The 14,305-nt window shown below is 45.3% G+C and overlaps 1 protein-coding gene across 2 annotated transcripts in view; it reads right to left on the bottom strand.

The window, feature by feature from the left end:
* Positions 1-12,038, bottom strand: part of BMPER (BMP binding endothelial regulator) — a 244,690-nt gene extending 232,652 nt beyond the window's left edge. Inside the window, exons 1-2 of one of the 2 annotated variants that reach the window (XM_038557315.1) lie at positions 11,888-12,038; positions 10,613-10,698 (exon numbers count right to left, since the gene is read on the bottom strand). In XM_038557315.1, the coding sequence (XP_038413243.1) occupies positions 10,613-10,627 (15 nt within the window). In that variant the 5' untranslated portion in view covers positions 10,628-10,698; positions 11,888-12,038. Of the gene's footprint in view, positions 1-10,612; positions 10,699-11,748 lie in introns of both variants that reach the window. The other variant, XM_038557314.1, reaches the window with a different exon arrangement.
* Positions 12,039-14,305: the final 2,267 nt, after the last annotated feature.

The raw sequence follows: 14,305 nt of genomic DNA, 5'->3' as shown, positions 1-14,305 counted from the left end.
TGAAACCTTAAAACTGCCATTCGGGTTACAGACCTACCTTTGAACTTCTCTTTTGGCAGATCTTGGTTAGTACCACCCATTACTTAACATTAAAAAAAAAAAAAAAAACCCTCATTACACTACACGACATGTACATACAATAAGGCCTTTGTCCTTAAAAGAAAAACATAATTTTCAACAGACTCAGCTTCCAGAAGCCAAGGGAGCTAACATCCAAAACCCAGTATAAACATTAAGGCTTGTGTCAAGGTTTCGGAGCTAGCCTCACTGGAAGGGGGAGGAAATGACCAGCATCAGGAGCAACCAGGATGGGGAGGCATATTTCATTGAGACTTTTGAAAGCAAAAGTGAGATAATCCCAGGTCCTTCCCTCTCACACCTCCTGTACTGTCACACACATTGCTGCGTTTGACAGTAGGGTATTTCTATAAGAGAGAACGTTCCTTTTGTCACAAAGAAAAGCAGGTCTTAATGTCTATAGGACTCTAGATTTTCAAATGTGAGTACATTCCTTTCAAAGGGAAAAATGTGTTTTTGTAATGATTATTTAGGATGTCTTTTATAGAGAGGGTTGACCTTCTGTGACAAACTCTCTGGGAGAATCATGTTTTGGAACTTGGAGTTCCATTCTAGGGGGAGCTAGCTCAAGTGTTAACAACCCAAACTATAAACAGGAAACTCCAGCCTGACTCCTACTCAAGTCCCAAGGTTGCAGACCTCTCGCTGAAGATATGGGGCTTGCAGAGACGACTGGACAAGGTTCTTAGACTTGCAGACTTCATCTCGTAAGACATAAATTCACCCAGGAAACTACACTACGACACAGAGCATGCTGTGGAAGAGAAGACGGCGCAAACCCTCGGAGCAGGTGACGGGACAGCAGGTTGCAAACATACAAAGCTGCATGGATTTGTAGGGTCCGCATGTCCAAATCCAGTCCCATCAGTGAATCTGGGATTAGCCTGTAAAGGGTAAAGTCCCACACCACGGGCATGCATGAGTGACTGTGGTTGGTCTGAGAGCAGGACTCTGCACACTCTCAAATGGAGGGAACTCACAGGTGCCAGGCTCAGCAGGTCCACTCAGCAATTAGGTTTACATCCTTGCCTCCCACCTGCCACCTCCTGATCCAATGGCAAGTGCTGTGAAAGGACAACTAGACCTCACTATGAAAGCAACATGGTGAGTAACTATCTGTAGATCGACACCAACCAAGCAGGTGAGCCTTTGAAGATGAAAAACAGAGGAGTCACCCATCTTGCTAAGCCCCAAATACGACCAGCGTTCTCCATCTTTTATCAGAAAAGATAGCAGTCACCTCTATTGAGGTTCCATTGTCTACCCCGACAGAAATTCACAGTAAACATATTTCACAAGTGTCGACAAAAATTGAAATAAGAACAGTCCATTTAATCACTTCTTAAAAGCATTGCATTGACAGTGATAGTGGCAGTGGCTATCATTTCAGAAGTGCTTACCATATTCTAGACCCTGTTCTAAGAATTTTACATGATTTTTGTTTGGGGTTTTTTTTTAAAGATTTTATTTATGTAAAAAAAAAGATTTTATTTATGTATTTATTTATCTATGTATTTGAGAGAGAGACAGGGCCAGAGTGTACACAGTGGGAAGGGCAGAAGGAGAGGGGGAGAGAAAATCTCAACCAGACTCCCTGCTGAGTGCCAGGCCCCATGCAGGGCTCAATCTCACAACCCTGAGATCATGACCTGAGCCGAAATTAAGAGTCAAACGCTTAACTGACTGAGCCCCCAGGAGCCCCTAGAACTTTACATGTTTTAACCCACAGTTCTGACCAAAGCCCTATAATGAAGACAAAAAGATACAGAATATTAGGCAATTCACTCACAGCCTTACAACTATTAAGGAGTAGACATAGGAATCACGACACTATTGTTCCCCAAAAATATACTCATTCAATTATCTGCTAAAAACTGGTTTACGGCATACCCTTCATTTTCCTCTATTCAAATTCTTGCCCTTAATAATTCCATTTATACTGTTCCCAAAGGCCTTTCACAAACATCAGTGCATTTAATCCACACACATCATCCCAGTTAATGGCTCCAGTCAACAGATTAGGGTCTGTATTATCATTCCTCTTTACAGATGAAGCTGAAGGGTACACACACCATTGCGACTTGCCCAGTACTCACAACTAAGGCTCAGAGAGTACAAGTCACCTGTTCAGTGATGCACAGCTACCAGGTGGGCCCCATGAGACTTGAACCCATCATTTCAGACACCAAGGCTGCCATTCCATAGCTGTACTTCAATAACAAAGCAGATATTAAGAATTTAGTGAAGGAAGAAAATATTTTTCCTGAAGATCTAGCTACGGGATTACATTATATCATAATATTTTTTAAAGCACTATTAGCTTTAATAGAACAAACTTGAAAGTTTATAATGGTAAGATTTTATATTAGCCAGGCTCTTTTATATTGTTGCTCTTATTAATAATAATAATAATAATAATAGCCTCAACATGGCCTTGTCCATTTTGCACATAACTATAGAAACATTCCAAAGATGTTTGGAAGAGTATATTACTTTTATCCATGAAATTAGTTTTGTTTTGGTACCTTTTAAAATTTCGTGTGGTATTTATTCACTTTTGCTAAGATCTTTCCAAATCAAAGTTTGGAAAATTTGTTATTTTTGCACTAAATTTTCAAAATCCCTACAGCAATCTCACTTTGGATTTCTATCAAACGGGGTTCCACCAAATTCCATCTATGATGAACTCTAGTCCATGTGAAAATGTACAGCAGGTCCTAGACAGGTGGGCACCACCTCTAATCATTTCCAATAGTCCAATAAGATGATGAGAAAGTTCTTTTTTTGATATTATCCTAGACTCTTCCGTCTAACGCTGCAATATTTAATACCACTGGTCGTTTTGTTCTTCAAGCACCTTTTGCTTTGGCCTACACTTTCCTGGTTCTACTCCTTCTTCTACAACTACTTCTCAATCTCTGCCACGGGTTTCTCCTTTTCTACCTTCCCCCTTAAATATAACCCTTTAGAAGAAATAATTAGAAGATTACTCTTGCAGGCCCATTTCTTGAAAGCTCAATTTAGACAAATAATTTATTCCCAGAGTTTTTGATGTGTATTTTAATTCAGGCAGTTAACAAATTTCTGTCCTCTGGTCCTGATTTCTCTACCAAGCCTATTGGGCTCTTCTACTTGGAAGGTCTATATCAAAGCCAACTCATCAGGTCTAAACTCATTCTCACACACCCATATCAATGACCTCTTCTCTTCCTACATTGTCTATACCACTGGTGGATCTCTCAAAATTCCCTCTAATTCACCCCATCTCTCACTTTTGCCATCTGTTTCTATGAACTTGGGTTCTAAAAGTCCTCTGCAAGTCTAGGGGTCCTACCACATTGATAGACTTTTTTTAAGGTGAGCTACCCAATTTTTATTATTATATAAAATTTGTGCCACCACTGAGAACACATCCTATCATGGTAATATTTACCAGATGCAATAATTTGCCAAATGAGTCATCCAATAGCATAGAACAAAAAACAGAATTTTGAAAAGTGAGTTCTGGGAAAGAAACTCTCTATTCATGTGGCAGCAATCTCCTCTAGAGATGCCAAGTGATTAGCAAAGTGACTGCTACAGAAATACCCTAGCATATCACTCCACCATAATGACACTGTATTTTAATACAGTGCTAGGCATGGCTTGGAGTCCTTAATACTGTATATTCTAGAACTGGAAGGTGGCTAAAGAAGTTCAAAAGAATCAGCAACATTGGTTTACCCCAATGTGTCCTTCCATCCCCACTGCCCATGCTACTTGTCTCAGCAGCTTGCTGTTTGCTCTCCCCTGACCACAACACATCCCTGGAGTCTGCTGTCCAAACTCCAGCCTTCCCACCTTTGAAATATACCCACAAAAGCTCCTACAGGCATTTAGAGAGAACACATCTTATGGGGTCATGTAGCTGCACCAAAATACGAAATCCTCCCAGTTACCTGAGTGGAAACGATCTCCTTACTACTGCACTCAAGGTCCTCCCCTGGCTGGTTCTAAGCTTTCTAACTCCAGCTTTTACCAGATCTTCATGCACTCGGGACCCTGCCACTTCCCCAAGCCCCAGGCACACATTCCTCTGTGCCTATCCTCCACCAGGGCTGTGCCAACACCAGCCTTCCTCCACCCAGATAATCCAGTCAGAATTCAACTATAACTCCCTCAGTACTTGGGTTCCAGTGTATTAGAGTGCTTTTCCTGTCACTTCTGTGGGACTTATTTACGCACGGGTCTTTCTCCCCCATTAGGCTGTGGGCAAGAATCTGTCCTATTGGTCTTTGCCTCCCTGAGGTGCCCAACCAGCACAATGCTCCAAATACAGAAAAGGCTAAAGATAATAAAATAAAATGAAAGGGGAGAATGAAGTGTGGAGAGAAGGAAGAAAGAATAATATTATTGAAATTATAACCTGCTATCCCCAGTGCTTTGAGTAGCATTTTATAGAATTAGAACTGGGAATCAAGAGGTCTTAAAATATACACTCAGCTCATTTGCTGATCTTAACCAAGTTCAACGAGCACACTTGACCTCCCGGTGCCATGAAAGGTAGTGTTACTCGTATTCTTTTTATCACAAAGGAGTCAATATACCATCAGCTGGACAGAAGTGCCACAGAAGAGGGTGTGAAAAAGTGATATCCTTTATTTTTGCAACAACTTTTTATTTTTAAGATTTTGTTTATTTATTCATGAGAGACACGGAAAGAGGCAGGGACATGGGCAGAGGGAAAGCAGGCTCCCTGCGGGGACTCAATCCCAGGACCCTGGGATCTTGACCTGAGCCAAAGGCAGAGGCTCAACCACTGAGCCACCCAGGCGCCCTAAGCAACAAATTTTTATCAACTGACTTTACTTTCCATCGTTTTTCCTTGCCTGACTTTTCTGACCATGTCCTCTCCTTCCGCCTCACCAGATCTGTATCCCAGGCTGGAGAAGGGCTCCTCTTCCTCGGCATTATTTCCTACCCTGAAAACACAGCTTACCATTGGTGCCCACTTGAAGGGCCAGAGTCTACAAATGAAGTGAAAGCATGTTTAACATGGGATGGGGCAGGGAAGGGGAGCACAGGAGTAAATAGGCAGCAAAACCCCACTCAGGTCTGGAACGGGGTTGAGAGACTTCCACGAGGCGGGCCAGGAAAATCCCCACGCTGCCAGACCACTAGGCGGTTTTTCCAGAATTACGGCGCTCGCTCCTGAGTCCCAACTCTATCCCTCTGCCAATAAAAGTACAAGTGAAGGTGACCCCACAGGCATAGAGATGTAAATACCCTGCAGAAAAAACGAGGCCCCTCTTCCATGGAAAGTTTTTTTAGTGTTTAATGGAGAGCAAGGGGAAAACTTATACCAGGGCTCGCAGACCACTGGACCAATAAGGAAGCGGCCTAGATCAGCCCAGTCCAAGTCTGGAGGGACAGAAAACCCCACAAATGCTCCTGACTTAGCCCTGTTCATTCATAACGATGGGTGGGCTTGGCATCCTTCTTCCCATGCTGCTGCTTTTTTTTTTTTTTCCTCCCTATTCTGATGAAACTTTGCATCCTCTTCCATGTGAGGAAATAAGAATTTAAACAATAATGTCATCATCAACAACAACAACAATGAATCATTCTAGAGAGCTCACTCCATGCCAAAATCTGGGCCAAGCCTTCCACGCTGCCTCTCGCTTCATTCTCACGGCAGCTCTCTGAGCTTCTGTCGTTATCCCGCTCTCCAGATGAGGAAACCAAGCCTCAGAAAGGTAAGGCAACCTTCCCAAGTTTACCCACCGGTGAGCGACAGAGCCTTAGATTTGGCCTGCCTGATGCCAGCGCCAAAGCTCTTTGCCAAAATATGATGCAATGCCAGGCAAAAAGCTGCCTGAACCGTGGGTCTGCCTTTGAAAGGGCCCCCCAAATTCCAGACGTGGTGTGTGCTACAAGACCAAAATCACTCTAACCGCCCCAAGGAGAGCCTATGTCAGCTTTGCAGAAATTGAAATAACTCCCTGAAGCCCTTGGCAGTATTAACACTTTTTTTTTTTTTTAATAGTAAACAACTAGTAAAAGCAAGTTGGTTTAGTGGAGAAGGCACTGGCTCCACATCCCAGTCTGTCTCTTAGGAACTGGATAACCTCAGGACATTTGCTCTGCCTCTCTTAACTTCAATAAAGCATGGATAGAAATAAGTGCCTCAGAGCTGGTACTGGTGAACTTGCCAGCACAATGCTATAAATAAGTTACCCCCACCCACCACCCCCCCCTCCCCCGGCCTTAAAACTGCTCTACTGGATACCCTGTTTTATGGAAAGGCAACGGACCATAACACCTTCTACACAGAAAATAAACAAACAAACAAATCCTGATCACCTCCCTAGTGAGCATCCAAAGTCTAAACATGATACAAAATAATTTTCAAAAAATAGGACAATCTATGTATATGTGCACATACCAAGGGCAGTATCTGAACACATCTGGACTACTTCACATTCTCTCTCTCTCTCTCTCTCTCTCTCCCCCCATCTCTCACTCTTTCTCTCTCCCTCTCTCTCTCTCACACACACACACACAAATTGAATCCTGATACATTATCTCCCTCATTCTCAAACATGTGTCTCACACTTGTTCAGATAATAGATATCTATTCTGTAGCCAGCTAATTTAAACAATAAAAAAAACATGAGGATCTTATAGAGATAAGGCACCCCAGAGGACTGAAGATGCTGGTAGCTACTTGTTTAGTGACAGAGGATTTTTGTGATTAGAAAGTAGAAGACAGCAGACAAAGTCTCCACTGTTCTCACCACTCGGTTGACTCCGAGATAGGTGGAGCCCCACTTCTTGTAACACCAAATTTCACATCGCTTTTTATGAGCAGAGGGTCCATTTCTACATTGCGCCTCTGGATTTAAAAGAGGAAATTTAAACCTCAGAATCATGTTTTTTGCTGAACAAAATGTATGCCAAACTAAGCTCTGACTGACTTCTGGTTTTCTGAGCCCTGGCCCCCAAAGTTTTCTCAGGTTTCCAGTACCGGGCCGAACTCACTGGCTTGTCCTGTTTCCTTTTATGTGACAGTTAGGTGGAAAGGGACAAGAAGTAGGAGTACCCCCTCCCAGGCACATGTGGTGGATTTGGGGATGCCCAAAATCCAGAGAATTGCTTTGGATTCATTATCTGAGTGTGACTGACTCTTATCAGCTGTATTTAGGAAAGGCACCTAGTGTTTTCCTAGGCATTCTGGGGGGAAAACAAGTTCCAGCAAAGGTGGGCAGGGGGAATGATACAAAACAGCAGTAAGTCTGAGCCTTCCTTCAAAAAATCGCCCCATAAAAGACTGTTTTTTAAGGTGAGGAATAGCCATGCTTTCCCTTCCAACTAAACAATGGAGCACTTGCATTTTTAATCTCAACTGCCCACCAGATTCCCTCAATTTCATGACAGTGGTCCAATTTCTCACCTTCCCCTTGAGTAGATGAACTGAAGCTTTTTGATTCCTCCACTTTAAAACTATATCCATCATCAGCTAACAGACAGGTTATTCTTGGATCACAGCTGATTCTGGCAAGATGCTGGGCCTCAGCAGATGAGGATAAATGAGAATACAATTATTCAGTTCTGCTTGCCGCAGCCACTACCCCCGCTGTCATCCTCAAAATTCCCACAGAAATGAGTTCATTCCACCTTCAAAACATTTCAGAGCTTAAAAGTTTAAATCAGGCCAAGTTGATTTTGTGGGGTTTTCAAGCTTTTACACTGTAATTATATACAGGACTTTGTGCCACCTATTTCCTCCCAACTGTAACATTTTACGTCTTTTTTAAGCATACGTTGAGGTTAGCTTTTTTTTTTTTTTTTTTTGTACATGTTATGAAATAAGATATGAGCTTGTGCTCAGCTTTAGGTACCTTTCTGCCAAAAGGCTGGACCAACACAAACTAAATATGACTATTTTCTTTATCCAAAGTACAGTTTTGACTATTACATACCCTCTTAATGTACATACATAAAACTAGCTCACAACTAAAGCTCCCTGCAGGTCAACCGAAATCATAACGAGATTTTCCTTTCATATAATGTGATTAACAAATGTGAGCTAACTGAACTCCAAAAAGACTCAAAGGAAAAAAACAAAATAACTCATGCGGCACCAAGAAGTAAAATAACTCCACAATTGTTCTATTTTTTTTTCTTGTTTTTTCATATCTTTAACTAAGTGAATAGCCTGTCCCACTGGATTATAGGTATATACTCTAGAGACAGATGAAACTGAGAGCGAGTTCCAGCTCTATCTATGAAAATATGAACTTCACAAGCTACGAGACTCTCTTAGCCTCGATTTCCACCTCTGTAAAATGGGAGCAAAAGGTCCTAAAGGATTTTTGTGAAGGTTAAATGAAATAATGCAGGCTTAGGGAAGTGCCAGCAAGTAAAGCGTTTCATAAATGTTGTTACTATCGATATTATCTGCCTGCTGAATATGGCCATGTTCCAACCTAAGTATAAAAATGCCAACCAGCCTTACAGCAGTCCGAGGTGCTTTGAAATCTGTGGTCTCCAGTGGATCCCCTGGAAACTTCCAAGAACAGACACAGATACAGAAGTGGCCAGTCCTCCATTCCTTCTCAATTTTATCAAGTCATTACAAATGTTTGGGAAGCACTGACGATGACAGCTTGGGTCCCATAATCCTACCCCCCTGCAAGGTCAGGATAACATATCACTGAACCTTTCAGCTCCTGAAAGAACTCTGAAGCATCCTACAAATAACAAGTTGGGTGGCCGAAGTCATGACTTCGTGTGTTTAGAAAGGATTTCTGACTGTTCTCACTCAAGTCAGATACTTCTAAATGTTAAAGATATAAATGAATCGACAGTCCTCCTCAACTTAATCAATACCTTTCCGGCATAAATAATCATTCCTATGTGAATTCCAACTGATTCATCTTCTCTCTTCAGAGTCATTATTTCAGCTTCAAAATGGTAGGATTCTCACATCTATTTTATTATCAGTAAGGCTGTGCTTTCAGAGAAAGGCACAATTTTACATCCTGAGGAGAATACTGAAAAGGGAGATTGCTCTGTGTAGAATTTTTCGTAATGTTACTCGGGAACAGTTTGCAAATTGTATATTTAAGCTTTCTAAGTAGTAAGATTGCTAAGGAGAAAAACAGTATTTTCACATGTGGGGCTCCAAGCACATTTAAATGTTACTCAGGAATTTCCCCTGAAATCTTAAGAGATTAAGATAAAACAATTCACTCATATTATACAGATAAGATCAACGAAGGGGGAAGGTTATCTCTCCCACCTCCACCCCCACCCTCTACACACTGTATTTGTAAATATACTACGGATACGAAATTTAAACACAAAGCTTCTTTTGAACAGGTCCTTTAGGGAAGGATCACTAATTAACATGGCAACTCATAAACAAAATCCAAAGAGCCCCCCTCTCGGCTGTCCTATATTTAACCATCTCAGCACACGTACTGCATTTTTACTTCTGTTTCTGTCGATTCCCTTAGTCTTCAGAACCTGCTAATCATTTGATACAGGCATTCACCTTCACTCATTTATCATTTTGCAACATTGACCTCATCCCTTGTCATGAAAAGGTTTGGGTAGTTGAAACCCAGATGGCTTGGCTTTCTACCTAAATTGAGAAGAATCCCTTCCCCAGTTCCATACAGCATATTGATCTGATAACTAGCAGTCATCTATCACTTTGGGGCTTTGCATCTGACTGCCTGAATGTTTCTCCAGCAGGGTTTTGTGATGTGTACTTCTTAACTAAGTTTTGCCAATAGTGATTGGCATGTAAACACTCTCAAGCAAAAATGTTGCTCCTGGTGAGTCCCTATTTCATCTCAGAACTTCTTGTTCACATAACTTAATCTCCCCCATGTGGTTACTCATTAGATCTTATCAATAACTCTTAAAATAAATCGAAACAAATTATTTTTTTTAATCTATTGGCCACTGCCCGTGCTAACTAAGCAGCTGACAGCCAAGTGTCATTCTCTCTTAAGCATGTCTTTTTTGAGTCATGCTTCCAGATCAGAAATATAAAGGCTGTTTTTGAGATCTTAGGGCATAACAGGCAAAGAAATCCAAGATTACATCTTGTCCTCAGGTTTCTTCTTTGTGACTGTCACCTCTCTTTCCCCTTGTCACATATCTTATTCCTGGTCCTTTATACCTAAATGTTATCTCATCATTTTCGCACTAATGCGATAGAACCAAGGCAGAAAGTTTGATGGCAAGTATGAATTGATGGCAACAGCCATTCTGGGAACAGACAACAATAATTATCACCAGGACAGTGCTATACAAAGTCCACCTAATTTTTTTTTTCTGTAAGGATGATGTCAAAAGTAAGAATCCTAAGCCTCATGAAATAGAAAGTACCAAAGTTATAAAACTCAGCAGTTCAGCTGAATTCAATTCAATTTTGTAATGACTAAAAATGATTTTTAAGATCTGGTTATATTATTACATGTAATGGATTCACCTTGTCAAAGGAGCAATTGACTTCACATTACCTGATCCCCATACTTACCAAGCAGACACACATTATACAAGGATTGTCTGTGATAAATGGAATCTGGAGGACTTCACCTTCATTTTCACATTTTGCAACAGAACCTGAAGTAAAGGGGGAAAAATTCATTTACATTTTGCTTAATGGCATTATTGCAAACATTTAAATTTTTACACTAATCCTCTTTTGAAGCACTAAATTCAGAAATTCCTGATGAGTTTTAAATCACCAAACTCAACAAAAACAAATTCCCTGCCCCCCAATATTATTTTAAGTAGTTTTATTTCATGTTTAAAAAAAAGACTGTCATATATAGATTTTCTGCTTTCAGATGGCTGAAGCACAAATCCAACTATTTCACTGAATCTTTAAAAATACTCCTCCTTGATGAAGGTATTTCAACTAAACACATACCCCCATATGCAAAAAAGAAAAAAAATTTCAATAGGGATAAACAAAATTCAGGACTGCGTCAATGAATAGGTCTTTATATGAATCTGCCTCGGATTGTCTTTTGAGTTTCAATCACTTTTTGAAATAATCTTCTCCCCTCTTCTCTTAGAAATGACTTAATATTTTCTTTTCTGCACCAGGTGTCAGTAAAGTATGTCCTTCAGAACAGCAGCTGAGGTCTTCACCTGCCTGAGAGCGTATCATTATAATATCCTGCTAGCGTTACCCTTTTAAAATGTGACAGTTTCTTTAAATTCAAAGTCTGGAGAGCCAGCGCTTTAAAAAGCACTCCTAACACGGAAGCTATATTGAAACCCTATAGAGTGAGAAAGAAGGATGTGTGGAAAACGGTGCGAATTTTTTCCTTGATACGCACAGGAGGAGAAGCGATCAAAAAAAAAAAAAAAAAAAAAAAAAAGGTCGAGGAAAACAACCGCAATGAAGACACTTCTCAAATCCCAACAGAATGTGTCGGATCACCAGGCTGATGTTCACAGCCTCTCGGTCCTCCATCCCGAACCTCCTCGCCGCCTCCCCCCGCTTAGGGCGGCGGGCTCCGCTCCATCCCCGTCGGCCCGCGGGGGCCCGGCGCCCAGGTGCCCGCTCCCCACCCTCCGGTCCCCGGGGCCAAGCCAGCGCCTCCTCTCCCAGGTACCAAGCCAGCGTCCCGGAGGGCCGGTCCCTCCCGCCCCCTCCCCTACCTGTCAAGAAGGAGGAAGCCAGAGACATGGGGACCCCCGAGCAATTGAGCAGCAGCAAGACGCAGCAGGTAATCCCGGGCGAGCGCCGGCAGGGACGCTCAGCCAGAGCCCTGACGCCGGAGAACCAGAGCATCGTCACCTGGAGGGAATCCCGGGCGCCTGCAGGTCCCGCGCCGCCGCCTCGGCTCCGCACCGCCGCTCGCAGTCGGAAAGGGCTCTCAGCCGGCGAGTCGGGAGACAGTCCGCGCAGGAGGGAGGCGGGCGCCCGGGAGCGGGGGGGGGGCGAAGGGCGAGGGGCGCCAGGGAGGAGGGGTCCTGCGGCCAGGCTCCTCCAATGCGGCTTTTTTTTTGGGGGGGGGGGGGGTGGGGGAGTTGCTCGCAGCGGTTCAGCCGTCCGCCGCCCTGCGCCAGCTGGGGCCGAGGAGGGGGATGTCGGAGCCGCCCGAGATAGGCCGAGGAGGCGCGCTGCGCCGCCGACCGCGCACCGCCGCCCGGGCTGCAGCTACTGCCCGGGGCGCTGCCGCTCCGCCGCCGCCGCCGCCGCGTCCTCCCCCCTGCACCCCCACCCCCGCCGGGCCCGCCGGCTCCCCGCCCGCCCGGCCGGCCGGCGCGCGCGCTCGCTCCCGCGCCCGGCACAGGGGCGCACCGGCCGCGGCCCGGATCCCGCTGGGGGCGCCCGGGCGCAGGGAGCCGCGCGCACCGCCCTCCGCGCAGCCCCTCGGGGGCGGCCGCCAGCGCCGAGGCGCGGATCCGGGCCGGGCGGGCGCGTCTGCTCCGCGGGGCGCGCTCCGCGCCTCCTCCCTTCCCCCGGGGGATCCCTCCCTCCCCTAAGCGGGGATGCACAGGACCCCTGCGGCCGCTGCGCTGCCCCGACCTTGGAGACAGAGAATGGGGCGCAGGGGCGCCTCTGCACCCTGCTGTCTCCCAGGCGCCCCAGCTTTGGGAAGGAGCGACGGCTGGGGCGCAGGAGGGGCCCAGCAACTTTTCCCTCCCCGCTTCGCGTCCCCCTCTGGCGGGGCCGCGACAGCGCCCTGGCCGGCTGAGCGGACCGAGGGGCGAGGCGCCCGCGACATCAGTGGCCTGTGCTTGGGTGTCTGTGCGTCCCGACCCGGCAGGACAGAAGTGGAAACGACATGCAAGGCCGATGGATAAAAGCACAGAGGCGAACGCGTTTCGCCTTCCACCCCCCCCCCCCCCCAAAAAAAAATAATAAAAGGGAAACAGTCGCTCCGAGACTCCTCCCTTCCAGCCTCCGGCGCGCTGGGGCGGGGAGGTGATGTTTGACTAATCATTCATTCACCCGAGAAAGAGGGAGGGACCCGGGGGGGGGGGGGCTCGGTGGCCGTCGCAGCCCCGCTGCGCGCTCCTCGCCTCCGCGGCCCCCGGGGTCGGAGCCCCGGACCCCCAGCTCCGAGACGGGCTGCAGCGGAGGAGACAGTTTTTTGGAGCCAGATTGTGACGGCGCGGGGTGGGGTTTAGAGGACCTTTGACAAGTGCCGGGGTCTGACGGCCAGCGGTCCTCGGGGTTCGCCGTGGGTTGCCGCCTCCCTGTCCCCGAGGATGCGCGCCTGGGCTCGGGGAGCCTCGGAACCGCAGTCCCCGAGGAGCCGAGCGCAGGACGCAACCCCAGCGGGACGCACCTGGCAGGCTCGCCCCAAAGCCGATGGCTCGCAGCCGGCCGCAGGAACTGGACCTTTGAAAATAAACTAGTCTGTTTGCTAACCCATTTAATGTAGTTCCACCTTAAACTCTCCACGCCTGGGGAGGGGGTGGCGGGGTGCTGTTTATTTATTTATTTATTTATTTATTTATTTATTTATTTATTTATTTATTTTTCATGTTTTAATGCAGCATTTCCAACGTCCCCGCACACCAAGGAGCTGACATGGAAAGAATAAGGGAAGGGAAAGCTGTCATTAGCTTAGCACGCTCCATTTCCCTCTCAAAACAGATTTTTAGTGTAAAACTTAAAAGAGAAGAAAGATTATGTGTGACTGTTTGGGGTTCCCCCCCCCCCGCCAGATGACTGTTTTAATGTATTTACTAACCATAAAGACAGATTGATCATAAAAAACAAAAACCCTCTCAATCCAATCTTACCTCCCAGTCCATTGTGATTGATTAAAAAATGAAATAAAAACTTTTATTACTACAGATAAATACAATTAGTTGAAACTGCTATCTTCTCAATCTAGAAAGATTCTCTCTGCATCAGGTTTTTATTTTTATTTTTTTAATCTTTTATGTATTTATTAGAGACACAGAGAGACAGGGAGAGAGAGAGAGAGAGAGAGATTGAGAGAGGCAGAAACACAGGCAGAGGGAGAAGCAGGCTCCATGCAGGGAGCCCGAGGTAGGACTCGACCCTGGTCTCCAGGATCCCACCCTGAACTGAAGGCAGGCGCTAAACCGCTGAGCCACTGGGACTGCCCTGCATCGGGTTTTTAGATAAAGATGTTAATCACGGCTTATCTAGGGGAAAACCAAATAATGGGGAGTCTCAGGGAGGCTAGGAGATGTTTCATTGCCCCAGACTTGAGCAGTACATTTGGATAAA

This window comes from Canis lupus, chromosome 14 (genome assembly GCF_011100685.1).
Source record: "Canis lupus familiaris isolate Mischka breed German Shepherd chromosome 14, alternate assembly UU_Cfam_GSD_1.0, whole genome shotgun sequence".
NCBI classification, from domain to species: domain Eukaryota; kingdom Metazoa; phylum Chordata; class Mammalia; order Carnivora; family Canidae; genus Canis; species Canis lupus.
Note: the sequence above shows the minus strand (reverse complement) of the source record. Positions and strands in the feature narration are given on the sequence as shown.